The sequence below is a fragment of the Mobula birostris genome, chromosome 25 (genome assembly GCF_030028105.1).
Source record: "Mobula birostris isolate sMobBir1 chromosome 25, sMobBir1.hap1, whole genome shotgun sequence".
NCBI classification, from domain to species: Eukaryota; Metazoa; Chordata; class Chondrichthyes; order Myliobatiformes; family Myliobatidae; genus Mobula; species Mobula birostris.
The window spans coordinates 34308261-34335036 of NC_092394.1; the positions used below are offsets into that span (position 1 = coordinate 34308261).

Consider the following 26776-nt stretch of genomic DNA (forward strand, 5'->3'; position numbering starts at 1 on the left):
CAGGGTAGTTTGAGTATCTCAGAAACCGCTGATCTCCTGGGATTTTCATGCACACAGACTCTCAAATTCTCAGAGAATCGTGCAATAAACAAAAAACATCCAGTAAGTGGCAGTTCTTTGGGCAAAAATGCCTTGCTAATGAGAGAAGTCAAGAGGAGAATGGTTCATGCTGACAGGAAGGTGATGGTAACTCAAATAACCATGCGTTTCAACAATGGTGTGCAGAAGAACATCTCTGAACGTACAACACATCAGATTTTGAAATGGATGGGCTTCAGCGGGAGAAAACCATGAACATTCATTCAGTGGCCAGTTTATTAGGAACAGGAGGTACATAATAAGGTGGCCACTGAGTGTATGTAGTCAGAGTATTAGCAGTGACTGCCGTTTGCAAATCTGCATTACTCATGTTGACATTGCCCACTTGTGACACATGAATTCTTATTCTTCAGTCTCTGGAGGAACAGACTCTCCAGTCAGGAAAGTTTCAGGTATTTTCCCTAAGTTCTCCAACTTTAAGTTCCTAGTCCATGGTGTTGACAAGGAATTCATGCAGGAAATTCTGTGAATAGAAACATATCTCTCAATCTGCAGCCTACTTTATTGATTCAGTAACTGGAGAATTAATCCTAAAGTTAGCAAAATGATCTGCAGAGCAAATCTCAGAATACAACCCACATGTGACCATTTCTTGGAACTTAGTCAACTTTTGCAAAGCAAGAAACATTAAAGTGTAAGAAGAAAAAATGTAATTCTAAGGGTAAATGCTCAAGGCAATCTTACTGACTGGGATTGTTCTGCAAGGTAACAATGTCAGCTGTTAAGGTATTCCTTCAATGGGAATGTAGACCGTAGACCAGTTCATGAGATTCCCTTAGAAGTCCACCACCTTGGTCTACGCCGGCAACCATCTAGGCACTGGGAAGCGCACTTAGCCAAGCCCAGGTTTTGCCCGTGCACCACAGGGTGCAAGGGGGCCAGCCAGCCTTCAACTTGCTTGTACGTGTGACGCGTGGCTGCCCGGCACCTGCCCGTCTCACCCGCCAGCATTGGGGGAGTTTTTATGAATACTTTTCTTGTGTGAGCGTTGGCATGTGTAAGGCACCCTAAAGCTTTTTCCTCATTCATATTTTGTAATGACAGCTTTCAGAAAGTTGTCAAATACGTCACTTAAGTTTCACGAGTCTGCTGATAGACATAACTTCATTTATTTTTGGCTTTTCCATTGTCTGATGATATTTTAACCATGCTTTATTTAAAAAAAATATTTTTCCCTTCACTAAAGGCATTAATCTTTTTGTGGGTATGATCCTACAGATTATAAATTTAGACTTGGAGATCAATTTTTATATGGTTTAACTGCTGTCTGCTTGAGAGCCATTGAACCATAGGTAAAGTGCCACTTAGTTTTGAACGATATTCCTCCTAAGTCATGGATATTCACACCAATACTGTCTTAAACTTAGCGTAGATGAAACATTTATAATGCTGATTTAACCAATCCTAGTGTATAATTTGGTTGCCAGACTGGTCAGTCCAATAATCTCGAATAACGTAAAATAAACTTGTAAAATTTATTGCCATCCTCTGCTAATAACTGGGGCGGCATGGTAGCGTACCGATTAGCACAAGGCTTTGCAGTACCAGTGGCGCGGATACATTTCCCGCTGCTGCCTGTAGGGAGTTTGTACGTTCTCCCCGTGACCACGAGTGTTTCCTCTACGTGTTCCGGTTTCCTCACTTGAGTCCAAAGATGTTCTGGTTGATAGGTTAATTGGTCATTGTAAATTTTCCCATGATCATACTAAGCTTAAATTGGGGGATTGCTGGGTGGTGTGTCTCGAAGGACCGAAAGTGCCTAATCTGCACGGTATCCCAATAAATATATATAAATAATGCTAAAGGTTACACCAAATGCTGTTCTTTATTTTGGGACTATATGCTTTCAACTTTCACTGGCTCGTCCCATGACAAGGATTGGCTAGTGATATCTGCAACTCTGCAACCTAACTTTGTAGGCAGCTTTGTGGTGTCTGTTTGACATATTTCAACCAGAAAAAAGCAGTGAATATGTAATTTTGTTAGGATGGACTTTTGGCCATTGGCCTTGAGTGCTTGGCCAATGATAAGAAGTTTCTCACAAGTAATAAGGATTTATCTGTGATCATGAATGTGGAAGCTGTACATCCTCTTCACTTGCATTGAGCATGTGACCCAACTTCCACGTCTGGCAGGAGTGAAAAGCACAGGCTTGAATAGCTGGCCAACTGGTTGCTCCAGACATGTGTAGTTAACTTGCCTAAGATAAGAGGGGCTTTTCTGATGTGCTTGTCACCATCCAGGTTCATTGTGTTGGTGGCATTTTGTTCAAGGCCAAGCATGTTGCTAAAGGATGCCCTCCTTTTTGGCTTCAGCTACTTCAGCTCAGCGAATCGGAGATGATTGTTGTTTTCTACCCTGGGAGCACTGTGACCAGTGAGAGTGGTGCAGAGGGGAGAGAATGTATCTTTGTAATGCATTCCTTGAGAACAAAAGGGCTGGTATCATAGATTTATCAAATCATTCTACTTACTTAGTTGTTTAAAATGTTGTTGCAATATAGTTCTGAAATACCGTAAGAGCGGGTTGCAAACCAAAATGGGGGTTGTACCAGTATGTACACACATTGATTCATCAGATTTCTACTGTAAAGACTTAATTGAAGAGATTATCTTTATTTTTTTTCTCTCTGCAGTTACTGACTTCAGTGTCAGTGCACTAACAACAAATGACACCCGAGAAGCAAAAGGACCAAATGTCCCCAAGATATCAGGGTTAGAACGAAGTCAGGAGAAAAGCCAGGAAGGTTCCAAAGACCAGCTGCTCGTGCTTGCCGTGGCGAAGGAGCCTGCTCCCCAGGCTCAGAACCCACCTCAACCCCCGTCCCAGTCCCTATCCCAAACCCAAACCCAATTTCAGTCCCAGCCCCAGTCCCAGTCCCAATCCCAATCCCAAACCCAAATAAAGCTGTGCTCTCCGCTTCCTGTGCAGAACCAGCTTGCACAAGTTCCACCTCATTCACAGCCAAAGGCTCCACCACCATCCCAGGCTCAAGCCCAAACCCAGTCACAACCCCTCCCTCCGCCCCAGCCTGTCCCTCCTTCCCAGCCTCTCCTTCCTTCTCAGCCCATTCTTCCTTCCCAGCCCCTTCTTCCCTCCCAGCCTCTCCTTCCAGCCCAATCTATACCAGTTCCCCAAACTCAGCCTCAGCCCCAGCCCCAGCCCCAGCCTCAGTCCGTATCTCAGCCTGCCAATCAAGTTCAGGCTCAAACTCCCCAGCACCAGCCCCAAACACCCCAGCATCAGCCTCATCCTCAGCCACCATCTCCAGCTCAGCCAGTCCCTCAATCTCAGCTTCCATCTCGGCCAACGTCTCGTAGCCTCCCACAATCCCTCTCTGTCTACAGCAGCAGTCTAAGTCTGAACAGCATAAGGTAAGAACTTGGAAGTGTTTTTACCATTTTGTATATGTTTTTGTATTGTCCTCTCTTTTCCATGATCTCGAATGCCACAAGTTGGGAAAGACAGTTAAGGATGTATACTCTGGTGTAGTCAACGGTAGGACACAACATAGATCTGACTACCACAATACAGGAAAGATATTTGTACTTGATACAGATGCAGGAGACAAGGGGCTGAGAATGATAGCAATGAGGCGAAGCTGGCATTTAAAGTTGGCTTTAAGAGAGATGCACGGCAAGATGATGGTCTTATATCTCTTGGATGGTAACAATTAGGGGTACACAGCAGATATAAATTAAGTAGTGGTTGCAATAGAAAGAAATTAAGAAGAACTCTTGCCACCTAAAGGTTGTTTGTTCTTAGAATATAAAAAGTAGCTCCAGCAGAATATTTCATTGAATGTAAAAAATACTTGGATGAGAATTGGAAGTGCCCCAATCTGCAAGCCCTTTCCGGTTAGAATGAATACAATGCGGCAAAAGGCATCAAAAGGAACTATTTACTCTACATATGCCATTTTGCCACCTTACCTCCTCACCTGATAATTTGACTTCTCTGCTTGTTGAAACTGAACTTGATGGGCAATACTTGATCACCTTGACTCCCCAGTTTTATCCCCTCTAATTCCTGGAGTGTAATTTCAAGAGAGCAGCCTCCATATGAGGCCAGCTGCTGTTAGCTAATACTGAGAGGCTTCATCACCAAACCTGATCCAAACATCCACATACCTTTTGGAAAGTCTCTGTGACAGAAATCAGGAGTTGGGAAATCTGGCCGAAGAAGACAGTGCGAATTTGACCTTGCTTTCCTCTTGAATCTCCATTTGGTACCATTCTCTTTGGCCTATATCCACATATCAACTTCCCACTGAAATGCAACGTTGCACTAATAAATTTACTTCTGATTTCAAGAATTATTTAACAATGCATGAATGTGTGTTGGTGGGGAAGGGTATTATTGTTTACTCACCCATGACAGGAATTAAAATGGTGCAGGATCAATAAATCATAAATAGACCATAAGACATAGGAGCAGAATTAGGCCATACAGCCCATCGAGTGTGCTCTGCCATTTGATCATATCTGATCCATTTCCCTCGTCACTCCATTCTCTTGTCTTCTCCCTGTAGCCTTTCACACCCTGATTTAACAATAATCTATCAACCCCTGCCTTAAATACGCCCAATGACCTGTCCTCCATAGCTGCCTATGGCAACAAATTCCAGATTCCCCACCTCTGACTAAAGCAATTCCTCCTTATCTGTTTAAAATGGACATCTCACTGTTCTGAGGCTGTGCCCTCTGTTCCTAGATTCACCCACCATAGGAGATATCCTCTCCACATCCACTCTATCAAGGCCTTTCAACATTCAATAAGTTTCAGTGAGATCCCCCTCCACTCATTCTTCTAAATTCTAGCAAGTACAGGCCCAGAGCCGTCAAACACTCCTCACCTGATAAGCCTTTTGTTCTTGCATTCACTTTCATGAACCTCCTTTGAACCTTCTCCAATGTCAATGCATTCTTTTTTAGGTAAGGGGCTCAAAACTGCTCACAGTACTCCAAGTGATGCCTCACCAGTGCCTTATGAAGCCACAGTATTACATCTTTGTTTTTATATTCCAGTCCTCTTGAAATGAATGCTAACATTGCGTTTGCCTTCCTCCCTACTGACTCAACCTGCAAGTTAACCTTTATTCCCCTTGTTCCTCAGATTTTAAAATTTTCTCCCCATTTAGAAGTCTTTATTCCTTCCACCAAAGTCCATGGACAAAGACTTCCTGGCACTGTGTTCTATCTACCACTTCTTTGCCCATTCTCCTAATCTGTCTAAGTCCTTCAGCAGACTCCCCACTTCCTCGACACCATGTGCCTCTCCAGCTGTCTTCATATCATCCTCAAATTTGGCCACAAAGCCAACAGTTCCATCGTTCAAATCACTGACGTACAACCTAAAAAGAAATAGTCCCAAAACCAACCCTTGCAGAACACCACTAGTCACAAGCAGCCAATGAGAAAAGGTTCCCTTTGTTCCCTTTCTTTGCCTCCTGCCAATCAGCCAATGCTCTATCCATGCTGGTATCTTTTCTGTCATTCCATGGACACTTATCTTGCTAAGCAGACTCGCGCAGCACCTTGTCAAAAATCTTCTGAAAACCCAAGTAAACAACATCCACTGATTTTCCTTTCTCTATCCTGCTTCTTATTTCTTCAAAGAATTCCGATAGGTTTGTCAGGCAAGATTTTCCCTTGAGGAAGTCATGGTCAGTTTGGCTTATTTTAACATGTGCCTCCAAGTTACCCCGAAACTTCATCCTTAACAATCAACTCCAGCACCTTCACAACTACTGAGGTCAGGCTAACGAGCCTATAATTTCCTTTCTCAAGCCTCCCTCCTTTCTTGAAGAGTGGAGTGACATTTGCAATTTTCCAGTCCTGAACCATGCCAGAATCTAGTGATTCTTGAAAGATCATTTCTAATGCCTTATAAATCTCCTCAGAGTACCAATGTTGCCTCTGCCAGTTTTGAGTGGAAATTGACTCTGATTCTTGTTTATGGATGTTATTTGTTCCTATCCCTTTCTTTTCTCAGTAGCAGCAGAAGCAGCACTCCAGTCAAGCCTCAAGCCCCTCCAGCGCACATCTCCCATCATCCTTCTACTCCAAGTTTTTCCTTGCCGCTGGGGGCCCACAATACTTCACATACCTTCACACCTAGTCTGCAGCCTGCAAACCACTCGCATCATCCCACCATGTTTGCTCCACACACAGCTCTACCACCTCCTCCTCCACTGACATCAAGTGCACTTCAGGTTCCCGGACATCCTGCTGGAGCCGGATATTCTGGTGAGTGACGTTCCATCCAGTAGTTCCAGTTCAATAATGCTGGTGTTTGAAAGCTGGAATATTGCTTGCTATTTCTCTCTCTTTTTCATTCAAATTCTTTTCGGTAAAATCCCAGACAAAGGAATAGAGAAGTGATAACCAATTGTTCTAAGTGTTGAGTAGTTCAAGAATAGAAACAGCAAAGTCTTATCCTTACTGTATTAACTTACCAAATGTTAAGAACACAAGTTGTTTGTTTTGATGAATCATTGACATCCGTTAAATATTTGGGAGATTTTCAGCCTGTTGCCAATTCCTCGGTATCTAGGATTGTCATAATTTTTTCAGATAATCGGTTATTTTGCCAACTATTAGCTTTAATTTTTTTCTCCTGAAAAAAGACCTCTTCTTCTAAGCAACAGATTTGTTGTTTAAGCTATATGTCTTCCAATGTCTCCAGACTAACAAATACCGAAGAGAATTCAATGCCAGTTTTATGCAAAGGTGTTCATATATTGATGCTGTGAAATTCTGATGGGAGATTAGTGGTTAATATTACCCTAATGCAACATAAACAACTGAGCTGTTCTTTCATAAAGGCTGACAGTTGAAAATACTTGCTTTGCACTCTTAGTGTGAGTGAAGCATTAACCAAGCCTTTAAAGAAATATCATCATGGAGGAGGAGGAGGAGAAGATGTGACGCGACGGCAGTGCGCACGGCCACTTCGGTGGTGATGCCTGTAATCTGTTAAGTAGGGGACTGTGCACAATTCTGATTTGATGGAGACAGACGTGAGAGCACGGAGGAACATCTGGAAAACTTCTGAAATGCTCGCTTCGCTGCCGCCGCTACTGTGTAGTAAACGGAATCTCCAGAGCAGAAAGCCCCAAAGTCCTCGGCTTTATGTGTTTCAGCGGCCGGGGCGAGGTTGAAGGCGCTCGGCAGAAGATGGCGCTGGGGAGGCTGTATTGGAGAGGCTGGTTGGAAGCTCGAAGTTTTCGGACGGATGGACTCAGTGTCGGCTGCTTCCAAGGCATCGGCAAGTTGACGGTGCCTGGAGGTTTATAGCAGGGAGTTTCTCCCTTTTGCCGCCTGCTATCGGGGACTTGGGAGTCGATGGACTCAGGGACTTTTGAGACTTTATTTACTGTGTCCATGGTTTGTTCTTCATCAAATTATGGTGTTGCTTTGCACTGCTGTAACTATATGTTATAATTATGTGGTTCTGTTAGTGTTAGTCTTTGGTTTGTCCTGTTTTCTGTGATATCACTCCGGAGAAGCATTGTATTATTGCTTAATGCATGTATGCATTTCTAAATGACAATAAAAAGAGGACTGAGTGTTCTCATAATCTAATCATACCAATTAACAGCATCTGTGTCTGAAGTATCACTCAAAGCTCAGAACCTTCGATCTTGAAACTGGAGTTTCCCAGAATATTCCATACCATCACCACAATATCACAATCAATTGTCAGATTGATGATAATCTTTTCTTAACTTTGTGAGCAGAAATGCATCATGTTCTCAGCAGGTCAAAGGAGATCCTGCAGGGCACTTTGCTCCTTTAATTTGGTTGCTGGGCCACAGAGATTCACCAGGTTTCTTTTTGCAGAGATCTACAAAAGGAGAACCAGCAGTGCGTGGAGAATGATATTAAATCTTGAGTTTTCAGTCCTATACCCACTATTGTACAGTTGCCAGAATGGATGGCATTTCATTGCCACAGTATTTCAATTGACCAGGCTGAACTGCTTTTGTTATGTTATGAAGCAGTTTCTGCCAATGTTCATTGGATTGGTGGAGAGCTATTAAGTGTTTTCACAGCAATCCATAAACTGAAGTGCTTTAACCAGTTCCAAAGGTGCAATGTATTTCTTACTAAACTGCAAAATGCTGTTTTATACTACCAACTTGCATTCAAATATTTTGCTGATTGTTAACTTAAGTATGCCCAGAAAACATTAACCCATATATTTTTGAGCTGGTGACTCCACTGGAATATTATTCCTTTGTTAGGCATATTTTACTTTGAGCAAATTAAAGTGTTTGGAGCACTATGCGAAGTGCAGTTTGTAATACACAAGGAAGCTAAGTGTATTGTAGCTATTGTACTGCTTGATTTGATCAGGAGCATGGCTCTTCACAATGTATATCTGTCTCCCACAGAGCAAGAGCTTCTGCGACAAGAGCTGAACACCAGATTTTTGGCCTCGCAGAGCGCGGACCGAGGGGCCTCGCTGGGACCACCACCCTACATGCGGGCGGAGTTTCACCAGCATCAGCACCAGCATACCCATCAGCACACTCACCAGCATACGTTCGCCCCATTTCCGCACACCATCCCGCCAACGGCCATCATGCCAACTCCTGCACCGCCCATGGTGCGTACCCAAGGCAGAAATGTGAGGATAAGTAGAGCACAACAAATCCATTTCCCTTGCTCCTTGTGGGCCACTGTAATTACTTATTGTTTGCAGACTTAAATTTGTTTGCACCAACATTTTGTATGCAACTATAAACTGGATTAGTCCATAAAGGCTTCGTTTCTGTGATGCTAACTTGATCCATTTTACATGATCACCTCCTTTCTAGCTTTCTTTAACTATCTGTGCTGTTTTGAATTTAAGATTACGGAGAAATGCACTGTATACTTGGTGATGGGCCTCTGCAATTCTGAATGAATATTGAGAATTCGGAAATGATTTGTTCACAGTTTTCAGATTATTGGATTAAGTCATTGAAAAATCGAGGTACCACTCTGTGCCTCTGGTATTTGGGATGCCCCAGCAGAAAAGTGAGGCCACAAACAAATGGCAGCCAAATGATAGAGTACAGACATTTTTTTTGAAAATTTTTAATAATGCATCCTCAATTTTACAGTAGATCTTCTGTTCATCAAGTTTCTACTGTTCCAGTGGCGTTGACTGCTGCCATTCTACTTGCCCTTTAAGAATCTCTGCAAGGAAACCTAGTACTTTAATGTGTAAATTTCCATTGATTATCAGAATTGGTGGAACCTTGAAGTATTTCAACCTTGGAAGACAAATTGGGCAGATGTTGGAACCAGCTATGGATGGGATTTTGCATAATATTTACCTCAGATTTACTTTCTATTGTGTCTAGAAACAACCAGAGGGGCTAGTACAAAAAGAAAATAGCCAGACCTGCCTTGATAAGATAGTACTTGCAGTGACTGAATAATTTTGTGTTTTTTAATGGTCTAATCCTCCCACATGAAGGGGACTGAAGAATTCTATGTACTATATTTTCTTACAACATAGAAGGAGGCCATTTTAGTCCATTAAGTCCTTGCCAGCTCACAAAGGAAACCAATCCCCCTCCCATTCCCTGCTAATTCTGTCTGTAACCTATTCTCCCTATGTTCCCATCACCTCCTCCCAGAATCTACCATTCTCTTATACCTTAGGGGGAAGTCCAGTGTCCAATTAACCTACCATCATGGAGATGTATGATGAAACTGGAGCACCCAAGAGAAACCCCCATGGTCACAGGGAGAACATAAAATTCCACACAGGTTGAGCTAAGCTTGAGTTACTGGAGCTGTAAGGCAGCAGCCCTACTACTAGCTTCACTTTGCCAAAAATAGGAGAGGAGACAAAGCTAAGAATGGAGAATTTCCAAGAGGGAACCTCTCCTCAAATGACCATTTTATGCTCAAACTATATTTCTCCACAGAAATCCACTGGTGGAGCTCCCAAGTCTCATTCAGTGCTGCTGTAATCTTATGTTTGAATCCTGTTCTTCCCTGTGGCTGAAGAGATGCCCTTTCTCAGTTAGGCTCGTCTACTTGGTGAGGGACTCAACTTGGGAATCAAAAGTGATGATACTATCTGACAATATAGCTGCAGGCTTGGTGAGACATGTTGCTTTCTTCAGAAGCTAAGGGCCACAGCAAGTGTGAATGCATATTTACTGACCGTAATTTGTTTTACATGCTTTGATTCCTTTGCAGTTTGACAAATACCCAACAAAAGTCGATCCTTTCTACCGACACAGTGTGAGTGAACTCACCATTACAACAAGCTCACTCCACCCTTGAAGCACTGTGTTAATTTAAAAATTAGTGTGAGAGCTCTACTCTTTATCGCCCATACATCAAAATTTAAGAGGGAATTGAATTGTCAAAGCTTGTTGGTTTGAACTGATAACATTTGTTGAAGTACTTTGCTGAATATAGTTAGTTTGGAAGTTGAGTGCAATGTATTCAATTAAATAGCAATGTGAACAACGCAGTACTTTCTGGAGAGTCAGAGTACTTGTTCTAAGAACTCAAAACTACTCTGGATCCAAAATGAAAATGGAACTGTTAAGCGTGTTAGGCAGTTTCAATGGAAAAGGAATGAGAATTCAGGTCAATGATCACTCAATAGACTAAGTACTTGCTATAGCATTCTGGTCTGTAAAAATATTTTCATCATTAGCATTTTATTGAAATTAGGCTTGAACCACATGATATTAAGGAGAAACGCACTCAAAATGCTAGAGGAACTCAGCAGATCAGGTGGCATCCATGGAAATGAATAAACAGTCGATGTTTTGGGCTGAGACCTTTCTTCAGTCCTGGAACGGAAGGGCAAAGATGCTAGAATAAAAAGGTGGGGTGGGGGAAAGGAAGCTGAATTAGCTAGAAGGTAATAGGTGAAGGGTTGAGGAGGAAGGAATTTGATAGGAGAGGATAATGGACCATGCAAGAAAAGGAAGAAGGAGGAGCACAGGGGGAGGTGATGGGCAGGTGAGGAGAAGAGGTAAGAGGCCAGAGAGGGGAATAGAAGAAGGGGGAAAGGGGGGAAGGAAAATACTGGAAGGAGAAATCAATGTTCATGCCATCAGGTGGAGACTACCTAGATGGAATGTGAGGTGTCGCTTCTCCACCTTAAGAGTGGCCTCATCGTGGCACAAGAGGAGGCCATGCACCGACATGTCAGAAGAGGAATGAGGATAGGACTTAAAATGGTTGGCTACCAAAGCGGACCCCCAATTTACGTTGAATCTCACCAATATAGAGAAGGCTGCATTCAGAGCACTGGATACAATAGATGGCCCCAACAGATTTACAGGTGAAGTGTTGCCTCGCATGAAGGACTGTTTGGGGCCCTGAATGTAGGAAGGAGATAAATGGGCAGGTGTGGCATTTCTGTCACTTGCAGAGATATGTGCCATTTGGGAAATTAGTAATGAGGGCTGAATGGACAAGGCAATCTTGGAGGAAGCGATCCTTGCGAAGTGGAGAATGGGGGCGGGGGCGTGAGTAAAGATGTGTTTGGTGGTAGGATACCATTGAAGATGGCAGAAGCTGTGGAGACTCATGTGTTGGCTCATGGGGTGGTAGGAGAGGATAAGAGGAACTCTATCGCTGATAAGTCAGTGAGAAGATGGAGTCAGCATTGATGTCCAGGAAATAGAGGAGATGTGGGTTAGGACAGCATCAATAGTGGAGAAAGAGAACCATCATTCTTTGAAGAAGGAGGACATTATTGATATCCTGGAAAGGAAAGCCTCATCCTGGGAACAGATGTGATGGAGATGAAGAAACTGGGAAAAGAGAATACAGTTTTACAGGAGACAGGGTGGGAAGAGGTGTAGTCAAGATAACCATTGGAATCGGTAAGTTTATAAAAGATATCAGCAGACAGCTTGAGACAAAAATTAGAAAGGAGAGAGAGGTCTCAGAAATGGACCAAGTGAATTTAAGGAAAAGTTGGAAGTTGGAGGCAAACTTGATGAAATTGACAATGCAATTGTCAATGTAGTGCAAGAAGAGTTGGGAGCATTACTAGTGAAGGCGTAGACTGTTCTACGTAGCCATTGAAAAGGCAAGCATAGCTGGAGTCCGTGCTGATACTCATGGTAGCCTTTTGAGTTTGGAGAAATTGGGAAGAGCAGAAGGAGAAATTGTTGAGGGTAAGAAACAGTTCTGCCAGACAGATGAGGGTCGTTGGAGAGGGGAAGTGGCTGAGTCTTTTGTTGAAAAAGAAGTGGAGGGCTTTATGGCCTTCTTGCTGTGAAGTGGATAGAAGTGTATAGGGATTGGCGATCCAGAGTGAAAATGTGCATTTGGCAGATGAGGAGAAGAGTTAAGAGTCCAGAATGGGAAATAAAAGAAGAATGATGGGAGAAAGGGAAGAAGGGGGAAAAATACTAGTTCATGCCATCAGGTTGGAGGCTATCTAGACAGAACATGAGGTGTTACTCCTCCACCTTGAGAGTAGCCTCATCATGGCAAAAGAGGAGGCTTTGGCAGGTGAGAAGAAGAGATAAGTGGCCAGAGTGTGCAATAGAAGAGGGGAAGGGGTGAGGGGAAATTAATGCAAAACGCTTCTAGGGTAATTTTTCTTTTCCCCTTCCTCTCAGACCACATAATACCACATCGTATAGGGTTTTGGAGAGGGACCAGATGGTCAGGTATCTGCATAATTACATGTGTAAGATGGGAGTCAGATGGTGATGGTGTTGCAGTGTGGGCAGGAGAGAGAGGAAGTGTGACCAGATTTTGATAACTGACAGCCAAACTTCACTCACAGAGCCCAGTGCAGCTTGGTTAACCTGCAGATATATATTTTTAAAAGCAGCTTAGCTCCTTTCCTGGCTAATTTTACCAATCGTTCCATCAGATGCTCTGTAATTCAAGGTAGCAGAGCTGCAGATTCTTGCAGATACTGGAGATCATTTTCTGCTCCAACAGAGCATTGTCTACATGAGGTGAATCAGTGTATTGTGTAAAGCCACAGACATTGGTGTCTGGCTTTTATTTCCTCTGTTATAGAAGTTTCCTCATGTCTTTCATAAGCCCCTAAGTGATTCAGATTCAGCTTCTCCAAAATCAAATAAACAGTCAAGGCTGGCTCCAGAAATGAGAAAATCTGCAGATGCTGGAAATCTGAGCAACACACACAAATGCTGGAGGAACTCAGTAGGCCAGGCCCTTGCGAAGTCTCTTCCAGGGGTGCCTGCATGAAGAAGTTTAAATCTTCTCTTTGATGGCAGTTCAGTGAAACCCTCTCTCACTGCTCCCCTGCTGTGATCCCTACTGCTCTCCAACTGTTTGACCACATACTTATCCAGAATCTCCACTACAGTCATGTATCATTCCAGGGAACATGTCTTCACCGCCAGTTTATGCCACATGGTTTCCAGATTCGCTTTCAAGCTGCTTGATTTGGACCCTCCTAGGACCCCAGGTACTCATGTTCAATTGACTGCTCTTACCGTGTTCTACGTGCCGCGCTTTCCGCCATGAGGAGGTGCCTGGTGTCACTATCCCCCTATCCCAGTCACTTCCACAACTCCGGGATTCCCTCTCCGCTGCCTGTAATGGACCCGTATGCTTCATTATCCTCTGCTGGATCCACCCCTTTAGATTGGGAGACTGCTCCGCTGAGCATCTACGCTCCGTCCGCCAAAGGAAGCAGGGTCTCCCAGTGGCCACCCATTTTAGTTCCACTTCCCATTCCCATTCTGATATGTCCATCCATGGCCTCCCCCACTGTTGAGATAAGGCCACACTTGGGCTAGAAAAACAACACCTTATATTCCGTTTGGGTAGTCTCCAACCTTTCTGGCCTGAATGTCAATTTCTCAGACTTCCGGTATTGCCCCCCAAACACCCCCCCCCCTTCTCCATTTCCCATTGCCTTTTCCCTCTCTCACCTCACCAATCAACTTCCCAGCTCTTTACTTCATTCTTCCCCCTCCAGGTTTCACCTATCACCCGGTGGTTCTCTCTCCCCTCCCCACACACCTTTTTTTCAACAATCCTGCTGAAGGTCTTTGGCCTGAAACGTCGACTGTGCTTTTTTTTACATAGATGCTGCCTGCCCTGCTGCGTTCTTCCAGCATTTTGTGAGGTTGGCTCCAGGCATTGATAGCTTTCTTTATATAATGGTAGGGATGCTTTAACCCTTAGATACCTAACTAAGCCTGCGGCCCTCTGGTCAACCAATTTAAGATTTTGTTAACAGGAATCACATCAGATAACATTATTGAAATATTATTTTGCTCACTTGTGCCTGATTCCTGTTCATCGTCTTTATACTTTATTATCGCCAAACAATTGATACTAGAATGTACAATCATCACAGCGATATTTGATTCTGCGCTTCCCGCTCCCTGGATTACAAATCGATAGTAAATACTAAAAATTTAAATTATGAATCATAAATAGAAAATAGAAAAATGGAAAGTAAGGTAAGGTAGTGCAAAAGTAAGGTCTACTGCATTTATAAAGAAAATCTTTGGAAACTCTACTTCTTTGCCTCTTATCTGGAGAGGTCCTTGTTTAAGCTCAAATCCATGCTGTGAAGGTTAATCACAAAAGTCTGTAGACAGGCTATGAATGATAATCTTAAACCGAGATTGGGATAAGGTAATGCAACCAAGCAAAAGCCTATATTCTCCCCAGCGCTGAATCCTCAGTGAGTGGTATTCATCAGATTGGTCTTGCCTTCTGCTCTTGAGTAGCCTGACAGTTTTATCCCTTAAAAAGTAGGTGGAAGTTGTGCTGTAAAAGAAGCTGCCTCTGAGACTGTCCTGCCTGAAAGCTGATTAAATTATGAGATAAAACAACAAAGGCAAAGTCAAATGCAACTGAGGACTAGCTGAAGATATCCTACTCGCCTTGCAGATTCAGACCAATGGGGGAAAAATGTATGATTACCCAAGATTTTTACAGATCTCTTTCGAAGTTCAGTAAGTGCTCAAAACTAATAAGTAAAGAACAGAACTATTGGAAGTACCCAGTACCCTAAAAAGAAGTTGCCACTTTTGAATTCTTTGATATTTCAACATTATTGAACTTGTAAATTAGTTCTAAATGTAGCACTCCTAAGTGCAGGTTTAAAGTGGATAAAAGCAAAATTGTCATGGAATGAGAAGGATAACTTGCAAACATGAGAAACTCTGCAGATGTTGGATATCCAAAGCAACACACACAAAATGCTGGAGGAACAGTCAACTTCTTGAGCCAAGACCCTTCATCAGGATGGATTAAGTGTCTCAGTCTGCAATGTTGACCATTTATTCCCTTCCATAGATGCTGCCTGACCTGCTGGGAATAACTTGTAGCATTGTGAATAAATTCACCTATTTCAGTGATGAGACTCGCGGGCCAATACACCTTGTTTCATCACCATTTAGCTCTTGAGTGAAGGAACAGAAAATCAGATCTAGTTCTGACTGCTGGTTGCCGATCAGTGACTTAGACCAGAAATCATATGCAGGCCAAAGTAATGTTGGGTGAGAAAAAATAGATTCCTCTCTATTTATCTCCATGGTTTACTTGTATTTTCAAAAATCAATATGTACTCTATGTGAGGAGTAACTGAGTTGAAAGAAGGAGCTGAGGGCCACCAAGATCTGTGAAAGTGCACCTTGGCATAAGCAATGATTCCACATGAAGCAGAGAAGATGAGGTGGAGAAGTTGAAGAACATTCTTCCTTTAAGTGATGGTCCAACAACTTAGAGCATTAATAATTAGAGCAGATGTTGTATTTCTGTTGGTGGGATTTTGGCAAGGATAGGTAAGACCTCCTGATGTGTACGTCCAGTTATTCTCAGAATCAGGTTTGATATCAGTGACAGGTGCCATGAAATTTGTTGTTTTGCGGCAGCAATACAGTGCAATGCAATTAAAAAACTACAAAAATATATTTAATAATTAAATAAGCAGTGCAAATAGAGAGCAATAATAATGTAGTCATGTTCATGGGTTGTTCATTGTCTGTTCAGGCGGGGAAATTGTTCCTGAAATACTGAGTGGGTGTCTTCAGGCTCCTGCGTCTCCTCTCTGACGGTAGTATTAAGAAAAGAGCATGTCTTGGATGATGGGGTCCTTAATGTTGGATGGTGCCTTTTTGAGGCATTTGAAGATATCCTCACAGCTGGAGATGCTAGTGCCTACGATTGGGCTGGCTGAGTTTGAAACCCTCTGCATCATTTTCTGATCCTGTGCAGATCTTGAAGATATTTACAGGATACTAACCATCATTTCTGCATATAACCACAATGAACCAAAAAAAGAGAATCAGGGCACTAAAATACATGGTTCAGCATAGATACTGGGGCTTTTTTCACATCTTGTATAGGTTAACATGAATTGTTATAGCTTGCATTTAACATCTTTTTGAAGGGAATCCTTGTATTGAAAGGATTTGCTATTACAAAATATTTTCAAGCATGTTTTTATTGTAAAGACTGAATTTACAAAGAAATTATTGCAATGAAGGTGGAGCTGGAATTATTGCAATTAATGTCAGATTCTCCAACATATTTAGGTCCATGTCCCCTGCCTTACCTCGATTTCACAGAGAGAACACTTGCTCTCTGCTCACAGGAAGTCCATCTGCTTTTATTATCTACTAAGAGGAAAGACTTCACATAAAATGCACTATTAAGGAAAACATGGAGAGACTACACAGTAATTAGTACATGAAGATGATCAATCCTTGTCAAAGAGTAAGGGTGAATTCAGACTGCAGTGAAGGGGAATAGAACAATGGAACAAAGAATGCAGCTTGACTATGGATTGTCCATTTGCACCAGAGCCAATTCAAATTGAGAGCAGACACAGGAGGGAATGGTTTCCAATTCAACTTCAGTACAGCACCTGGTGCTCATCATTGAGTGCATTGTGCATTTTAATTCACATCAGAGCCCAGCTTTCAGAAACCTTATCCTTCCTGATGATTTAAACAGCCTGGATATCAAAGGCACATGGAATTTCTCTTCAACTAAATCACAACAGTCAGAAATATAAAGGCCACAATCTATTTCATAGACTGAATCCAATCAAGTTACCATTTTTACTTGCATTCCTACACAGCTTCTTGCACTCAGTACGATTTTTTTCTCAGAGAATCAAAATTAAACATGATATGTGAAGCATTTTAAGTGATATGCTGAGTATTACTTATGTCTGATAGCTTTGAACTGAGGCCTGAGGAGCCTCTATAAAGCAACAGGGATCCATTACTAACCCATAGATTTGGCGCTATGCTTCGTTTGAATTTTGATGTGGAAGATTCTGTAGGCCCAATTAAGAAGTTTTGAGAGAAGTAGTGTTCATTATATAAATTCTTATTTATTGCAAAACAAAGAAAGAGGGAAGTTATAGGAAAATAAAAACAGACTTTGCTCAGTGGAAAGCTGTAAAGAACGAAAGAAGGGTGATGATTTGGCCATGTATGGTTGTCAGAGTTTTATGGTTCGGGAATGCTGGTCTTGTGTTTTAGAAGTTTTATCTAAGAGAATGGAAAAAGGGGTAAGAACTTGGTAAGTTTGAGGTCCTTGAGATTCAGTGCGTCAAGGGAGCACAGCATGGCAAAGATAGGCTTGAATACAAGAAGCATACAAAGAAACTTGTGTCTATATCTTGCTGATAGTGATGTCATCAGCTGGTCACGGGCCAATTAATGAAGAAAATGGCATATGAATTATATCCTAGCTATTTGTCAAAAGGGGATGATCTTCTTTCAACCATTATAGAACTGATTGGGTCCTTGTTTATACCAGTAGGGTTGTTATACACCTGAGATCTCACTTTTCAGACAGTGCTTCAAGGGTTTTTAATCATTGCCGTGAGCTGCTCTTTGACTGTGCTACGATCATTAGTCTTCACACAGCTGAGCTGCTTTCCTACTTCATTCTCAAATCTATTGCATCTAAAGCTTTGCTTGGTTATCAGTGCGCCTCCATGCAATACACACACTCCAGTAAGTTGCTGATCAGTTGCAGAGCTTATAAGTAGTAACAAAATGAAGCTTGTTAGCTGTGATGAAGCCAGTGCTCTCAGAGACCCACCTTCTGTTTTTATGGTTGAAGACTACACTCCGTAATAAAATGGAACTTTTTTTTTTACAATTTACAATCTTTCTGCCTTTGTGCAGATTTTAACTAATTGTTTTTAGCACACTGGTGACTCCCCCCATCTTCAATGTCTTAACTATAGAGTAAATACAGATTTAACTGTGGAAAATGAAACCCAGGAGATGAGTTGTCCTTTGAACACATTTTCTGGTCTCTAGATGAGTAGAAATCATCATGCTGATAATTCCCTGACACGCCTAATGCTGATTGGAAAGAAGTATCTATTTACTTGAAATTTTATTATTGATATTGTATCTCATGTTTTTGTTCCATGTTTTCCAGCACTTTACATCTGATTATCTCTTGATCCAGAATATCAAACTATTAGTTACATAAGTATATATTTTAGTCATATAATAAAACAGCATGGAAACAGGCCCTTCAGCCCAACTGGTCCATACTGACCACAGATTCCTCCCTTCTAGTCCCTGTTGCCCACCTCTAGCCCAGAACTCTCCAAGACCCTCCCTTCCACGTAGCTTTCCAGATGCCACTTGAATGTTGCAGTTGTACCCACCTTGACCACTTCTTCTGGCAGTTCATTCCAGCTATTTACTACCCTCCCTGTACCACCCGAGTCTCTTACATCTCTTCCCTCTTATCTTGTATTGTGCCCTCTAGTTGTGGACTTCCCAATCCAAGGAAAACACTATGACCATCCACATACCCTTCATGACTTTTATAGCCTTCTACAAGGTCATTCTTCATTCCCTTATGCCCCAAGGAACAGCAATCCAGCATACCCAACCTCTCCCTGTCACTCAGACCCACTACAGGTAATCCTGGAGGCATCCTCGTAAATCTCTTCTGCACCCTCTCCAGCTTGATAAGGGCTTTCCTATAAAGGTGACCAAAACTGTACACAGTACTCCAAGTGCAGCCTGAACAATGACTTATACAACTAGAATATAATGTCCCTACTCCTAAATTTGATGTCTTAACTAATGATGGTCAGCGTGCTAAATGCCTTCTTCACCTTGAACTTACGTAGCTACTTTCAGCAAACTCTGCACTTGAACTGCCAGATCCTTCTGCTCCAAATCACTCATCAGTGCCCTGCCATGTACAGTCTAGGGCCTACCCTCGTTTGTTTATTCAAAACACATTACTTCACATTTATCTGAATTGAAATCTATTTGTCATTCCTTAGCCCATCTCCCTAACTGATAGAGATTTCAGTCACAAGGAAATCGGCAGATGCTGGAAATTCAAGCAACACACACACACACGTCAGGTCCCGGCCCGAAACGTCGACTGTACCTCTTCCTATAGATGCTGCCTGGCCTGCTGCGTTCACCAGTATTTTTTGTGTGTGTTGATAGAGATCTCTTAGTTATTCAGTGTCGCCTGCTTCACTATCAGAGTCCCTAATTTAATATCATCACCTACCTTGCTAATCATGCGATGTGCATTCATATCAATTTATTCAAATCATTTACATAAATAATGAATAACAGAGGCCCCAACACTCACCCATGGGGCATCCCAGTTGGGTGGGGGAGGGGGTCTCCAGTTGGAGAATTAACTTTCAACCATTACCCTTTGTGTATTTCATTTGTAACCAATTAGAGTCTTTAAGAGATTTCAGTGAGGTTATTTTATTGGGGTATCGCAGAATAAAGAACATTTGGTCTTATTTATTTATTGATTGATTGAAATACAGCACGGAATAAGCCTTTCCAGCCCTTTGAACCGCGCCGCCAAGCAGCCCCCATTTAACCCTGGCCTAATCATGGGACAGTTTACAATGACTGATTAACCTACCAACTGGTACATCATTGGACTGTGGGAGGAAACTGGATCACTCAGAGGAAAGTCACATGGTTACGGGGGGAACGTACAAATTCCTTACAGACAGCAGTGGAAACTGAACCCCGGTTGCTTGTATTGTAAAGTGTTGTGCTAACCACGACGCTACCGTGTGCTCATTTGCAAGCATAGACTATCTTCATAACCGCAGTAGAATGATCTGTAATACATGGAGGTTTTTTAACAAAGCAACTTGTAACCTTAATTTACTTTCACTTTCCTGAAAGTTATGTTGAAAAAAGAATTGAAATGCATTAAGAAGAAATCAATCTTAGTGCACACAAAAAGATGTAGGTAGTTTATGAATTCACAACGTCTACTCAAAATTTGTATTTTTCATTCAGTAATAGGATCGAAATTGAATAATGTGGCAAGCCAGACAAAACTTTTATACATAAAATAGTGTTGAGTTAGATTTTATTTAATCTCATCTTCTGGAGATCACATCTGTTAAAACTTAAGGGGCTATCCAGTTTCAATATTACTGATAGATCATTCTTGTAGAAAGCCAGTTCAAACATTACTTATTGAATATACAGTACTTAGTTTAGTTTATCATAACTTTAGATGGTAGTCAATAGAAGCTATGTGTTCCACATTTTAAGTGGCTGCATCCCTTGGCAAATTCCATGTAAGGCATGGTAGAATTTCCTCACTGGCTGTAGTGAAGCAGTTTCTTTATTTGAACATAGTCAAAATATTTGATTTAATTCAGTTACTACTTCTAAGCTGAGTTCTCCACGCCAATAATCAGTAACAGCTATACATTTTCTATGCTGCTCTTGTTGCTTTCCATTGCACTGAACATACCTGCAGCACACATAACCTCTACAAACTGAGCCTTGTTCTGGATTGTGCTTGGACCTGTAGTTAAAAACTTAAGTGCAAGGATTGATATTCAACCGGGGTAAGAGCCCCCCAATCTGAAAGCATACCTGGTGCGATGAGAGTTTGAAATTTTCATTAATCTTGTGTTTGTAGGGTGAATATATTATGATAAATTTTTTTGAGAGCAGCCACAGGAAGGGGTGGTTTCTGGAAAAGGGTGTAGATGATCAGAGCCAAGTTCTTTGCCACACATTGTAGAAATATCCTGTATGTCATAAATTTACCAGTACTGGAATAACATCAATCTCTAAAGTTCTGGCTTCTATTTCTCTACGTGGCTCAAGTTTATTGCCAGACTGCTAGATGTGATTGGTAGGTGGCCTTGGGAGAATGAGATGAACAAATTAAGTTGCTACCTTAAAATCCTAGAGGAGATGGAAGTTTTTGTAAGTGGGAAAGTGATGCATTTTGAACGGTAAGTGATGGTTCTGTTTTGCTCAGTTTCAGTCAGTTTTGCTTGTGAGTGATAGCGTTTCTGATGCCCAGGTTAACCATGGCTGATTCCCTTCATCCTTTCATGGAAAATACCATGAGAAGACTATCATTTCCATAAAGAGGAAGAAGGTAAATCTAACGAGAGGTTATCCATCTGCTTTTGTCTACCTCTGTGTGGCTGATACGCAGGGGTTATTGGCAGAGCTGTTGTTACAGGTAAATTTCAACTGCTCTCTCATTGATTCTCCAAACACAGGTTATTAGTTAGAAACTTTAACATTAATTGTACAATCCCATTTCTCAGAAGTTGTGGTGGAATAGTAGTTTATTTTGTGTCTGAATTGTAAAATCTCCATAACTTGCAGGTTCTTGCACTCCCCATTACAAACATTGGTTGCTAATAATCCTTGCTTATTGCATCTTTACTTCTGTCAGGAGGTGGTTTCACCAGCATTCTCCAAACTCTGCACCAGCCGACAGACGCTCTGTTTAATTTAGCATATCTCTGCCATGGAATCCTGACGCCAACTCTGAATGAAAGCTTGTCAATCAGGTCTTGTAAGAGTTTTGAAGCTAAGTCATCTGATGGATGACATATGTGGAGCTGGGGCAGGCCACCTACTTTCTGTAATCTGCAGTGCTTTCTTTTACACCTGATAATTATTAATTAGTAAAGTACCAGCATTGTGGTAAGTTGTAAAGCAGTTCTCTTTTACAAAGAGTATAAAATGATCTGTTTCAAGCTTGAATTCACAAAATGTAAGCAAAGGATGAGTGTTTGCTCAGTCTTTTGATCTGTCTTATCAAAAAGGATTTGAATGCACTCAGAGCAGCTGACTTCAAATACAGATTGCAGACACACCCTATTAGGATGTAGAAATGATCAGTTTTCCTGATCTTATATAAGTTTATCATGAAAATCTTACCATTGTTCCTGGTAGAAATGATAATAGGAAGTGAATACGACTGATCTCCATCCCATTCAAATTCACGGGATAAAATACTTGGATGGAGCCATTTCAGTTTTTGCAAGTTCCATTTGCGTTTGACTGCTTTGGCTCCTATGTGCTATGAAATATCGTTCTTTAGGGGGAATGTTCTCATAAAAATATATTAATATCCTCGAAAAGGGCATGTGCCAAGGTTTCCATGTGAATAGCCTCATTGCCAGGGAGAGCATGTGGAGAGCTTAGGCCTATAAAGAGCTTTTTCAAGAGCACAATATTTCCTTGTATTTATTCATGTCAGCACACGCTGCAGTTAGCAACAGGAGGGAAATGTGGTGAGAGACCATCAAGTATTTGCCCATTTTACAGTAGCATGCAGATACACAGGTCAATTTAGATAGGATTTGTGATTTTTGGAGGGACTGAGTTGGATCTAGAGGTGGGTGGGCAACTATTTCTTCTTTTAGCCTTCATAGCAGCCAGAATATTAAATCTGCTTTACCTTCATAGCAGCCAGAATATTAAATGGCTTTAAGATGCTGGTGAAACCAAATCCTAATTCAAAAAAATCTTCTCACATTTTGAATTGAGCATGTGGCATATTAGCAGAAAATGTGCTAAGTTTTTTTTTGCTCGCTGTGCTTAATTGTTGGATTCAGCAGATCTGAAGGATTCCTCCTTTTTTTCTTTTCCACAGTTGTTTCATTCCTATCCTCCATCCATGGCTGGAATTTCTCCCATGATTCCACCTACAGGTCCTTTTGGTTCTCTGCAAGGAGCATTTCAGCCGAAGGTAACCCTGAAATCCCTTTGCCAATGTCTTTTTCTTTGCACTCCTGTTTTTTTTTCGATGTAAGCATTACCAATCATTGAAAGCTTTTGAACTGGGAAGTGTTGCTGGCTGAATCCTGGCAGGATGAACCATAATGGGATATAGTGAATCATTGCCATGTGCTGACCAAATCTTCCAAATCATCTAATGGGGAAAAATATTTGGAAGCTCTTAATTTGGGCAAAGGAAAACATCTGCCACTTGGAGCAAAATTGTATTCTGCAAACTCTGCTGAACATGGGACTCCTTATACCTGACTCAAAAGAATTATTTGCCTTCTGTCCTCATTGACGTTCCTGCTCTCATTTGTATTTCAATTACTGTTAAACGAATGTTTGTTTCCCAGAGTTATTGATATTTGTGTGTCTGCTTGAAAAATGTCTAAAACTGCAAGAACTCATGATTTGCTGTCATTGTAATTGTAGTAATGTGTTTCCTTTAGCATTGTGATGAAAATTTGTAAGGAATTGGTCAAGTACCAGCGGGGATAGAGGAGGTGTGTGGTGGCAGTGGGGGAGGAGTCTGAAGTGTATGGTGGAGGTGATGGCAGTGGTTGATGGTGAGGTGGGGATGATAGAGGTAGAGGACTATGGAGGACAGAGTGAGGATTGTGCAGTGGGGTAGAGGGCAGCAGCATGTGTAGTAATGTTAAAAATGGAGGAGGTGATAGTGAGGTTTGCTGGTGTCACTGGATGTGCGTCAAGAGCTCCAGGGATCTGGCAGTGGGCTGTGGGTGTTGGTGATGTTGATGGGAGGTGAACAATGGCAGCAGGTGTTGGGGGGGAGGTTATGATCTTTGAACACTCTCAAGATTCGGGGACGATTGAGCAGTACAGTATACGCTACTCAGCCTAGAGCAAGCAGAATGTAGATTGAGATTTAAAAGCTGATGTTGTTTTGCAGATATTGGAGTTATTTTCTTGCTTTGTGCACATATGCTGGGTAATTACTCCACATATGTGTAATTAAATCAGACTACTATTCACGTGTTGGTATTTGAGGGGGAAACGACGGGGGGATCTAGTGGACCCTGCAGATAAGAATAACACGAAGAAATGGTGAAATGTCCACCAGGTAAGGCAGCATCTGCAGAGACAGAAAAGCTGAGCTAATTTTGCAGGTGGATGGCCTTGCATTTTAACTGGTCAGCCATGACACAAACAGGAAAGTGGAGGATGTATTTCAGAGCCTGTGTATTTTCCAGTACATTCCACACTGAAGGGATAATGGTTAGGTGTGTCTCATGTTTCATTCATAACCTGATGGCATTTACAGAACTTGCTTCTTAAAAAACACTGTTCAGCAGTTAGTCAGTCTTTTGCCTGAATGAAACCTGTTGTAAAAAGGCCAGAACTGTAACTTATATCAATATGACCTAAAGAAAGAGCATATATATTTTTAGGACTGTATATATTTTATGAACTTCAATTTATATGAAGAATCTTTCATGAATTTTATTTATTTTGACAAGGGGATATGTCATTATGCATCTAATAATGCTGCAAGTTTTAGTAAGCCAGCACAGTGAAGTACCTTCCCAGTTCAGAAGATTGTCCAGAGACAAGTTACACTGTGGAATACTTCCGGTAATGAATGCATGATGGGTGACCCACACTGATACAGAACCCCAGCTAAAGGTAGAGTGATCGTACAAGCTAGGGATAAAAGAGATGCTCAGACCAAAAAATCTCTTAGTAAATGTCACACCTTGTACACAGCTCCCTAAAAGCTTCACATTTCTATTGCTGTTTTTAGTTATTCTTCTGAGCAATCTCTTTTTTTATTATTATCCTCACATTTATTATAACCTATCAATATTTAAAAACCTACCTCACACAACATTGACACCTGATTGCTTCCAGTCTCAAATTTTTTAAAGATGTTTTGGAAAGTGTTAAAAGCTTGAGCAATAATGAGCTTCAAATTTATGCTATTACATGTAAAGGTGGTTAACTGAGGAATTTATTATTTAATCTCATCCATTACAGCCTAATTCTGTAAAAGCATTACTGTGGTCATCATTAACTAAATTGATAAATGCAATTAGAACAATTCAATTTTGGAACTGTTCTGTTAGAATAGTTCCCAGGTTTTACCCTCTTGACTATTAATTTCATTTTATGGTGAATTTTATGTTTTACAAGCAGATATTATAGATCCATTCTAGCAATCTGGTCAGAAATAGTGCCTTTCTTCTGAGCAGCTTCTACTCTACTATTAGACATTCTAACTTACAACACAGTGAGGGTAAATATGCTACTAACTACAGATATAGGGTTCCTCATCCACCATTTTAAGCTATCTTATTGAACTCCTGACCTGGATTCTCATGCAGCCTCCTTGTAAACAGTGGGAAATCTCAGTACATTCAACTGAATGGAGAGTGTGTTTGTCAGGGTATTATCCTACCTGTTTCTAATATTGGGATCTGGGTTTAAATATAGTGGTGTTTTAGAAAATCCTATGTGAAGAGAGGTTGAGCAGTCCCAAAAGTAGTGCATTTTGCTATGGGCCTGCAACTATATCACACTCGTGTTATTAGCGAACAGATACGAAGACAAAGAAAGGGTAGTTTTACATTTTGCCCAGGCCTGCAAGAAAGTGAGGACAGTGGGGCATTTGAGGAACTGCTCAGATTCAGGCATTTCTCCAAGTCGGGAAAAAGTGGAGAGAAAATGGTGTCCCTATAATCTGACAGGAAAACTACGGGGTTAGAACTGGAAAATGTCCAAACCCTTGGAGGAGTGTTTACTGAATGGGGTGCAGCTCCCGCTGCTGATGGTTTAGGTAGTGTATGTGGTTGGCACAGGTATAGTGGGCTAAAAGGCCTGTTCCTGTACTGTTCTATAATAGTATTCTTCGTGCAGGGATTCCCAACTTGGGGTCTACCGACCCCTCGGTCCATGGCACGACAAAGGCCAGGAATCCCTGTCTTAGTGAATGAAATGTGAATTGTTACTTTTGTTAACATTAGTATTCCTTGCCTCAGTTAGTAAGTTTTCTAAACTAGTGGACTGAAGACGAATAATTGGTGTGATGTGTAGATAACAACCAAGCTAGCAGGAGAATCGTATTCTTTCCATACAGGTTAAAAGTGAATAAGAAGCGCCAGGATTGGGTAGGACCAAGGCGCTCTTTCTTCCTTAGAAAGTGGTCATTTCTTCTCTTTGAGATGCTAGTCTTGATTAAGCAGTTCACCTGCTCCACAGAACAGTCAGAAATGGTTTTCTGATCTTCCACTTTAATAGGCTTTTCTATCTTCTTTCATAGACCTCCAACCCCATCGATGTGGCAGGAAGGCCTGGAGCTGTTCCCCATACCCTCCTGCAGAAAGACCCAAGGGTATTTGTTACATGATTCCTATAAAAACATGTTTCTTCTTTCCACTATATTGTCATGCTGTTAAAATAGGTTTTAAATGTTTGGTTAAACCAGTAAATTGTCTGTGGTGGGATGGCAAATATTCCCTTTAAGTGTAAATTTCATCCATTTACTTCCAATCAGCGAAGTGACTTGAGAGTTGTTACACTCAATGCCATGATGGTAGCTGGTGACTGATTTCAGAACTGTTAAGGAATTTAAGATTCCTGACAAAATTAACAACACTAGAATAAAACTGAACAGTACTAAGAAATAGGATCAGGAATACAACA

The 26776-nt window shown here is 41.5% G+C and overlaps 1 protein-coding gene across 11 annotated transcripts in view; it reads left to right on the forward strand.

The window, feature by feature from the left end:
• auts2a (activator of transcription and developmental regulator AUTS2 a) overlaps positions 1-26776 on the forward strand; it is a 1190979-nt gene that overhangs the window by 1125466 nt on the left and 38737 nt on the right. For 6 of the 11 annotated variants that reach the window (XM_072242935.1, XM_072242929.1, XM_072242934.1 and 3 more), the window contains 6 exons: positions 2735-3473; positions 6094-6347; positions 8498-8733; positions 10305-10349; positions 22989-23084; positions 26394-26465. In XM_072242935.1, coding sequence (XP_072099036.1) covers positions 2735-3473; positions 6094-6347; positions 8498-8733; positions 10305-10349; positions 22989-23084; positions 26394-26465 — 1442 coding nt within the window. The remainder of the gene's footprint in view (positions 1-2734; positions 3474-6093; positions 6348-8497; positions 8734-10304; positions 10350-22988; positions 23085-26393; positions 26466-26776) is intronic. The other 5 variants (XM_072242931.1, XM_072242930.1, XM_072242933.1 and 2 more) reach the window with 5 other exon arrangements.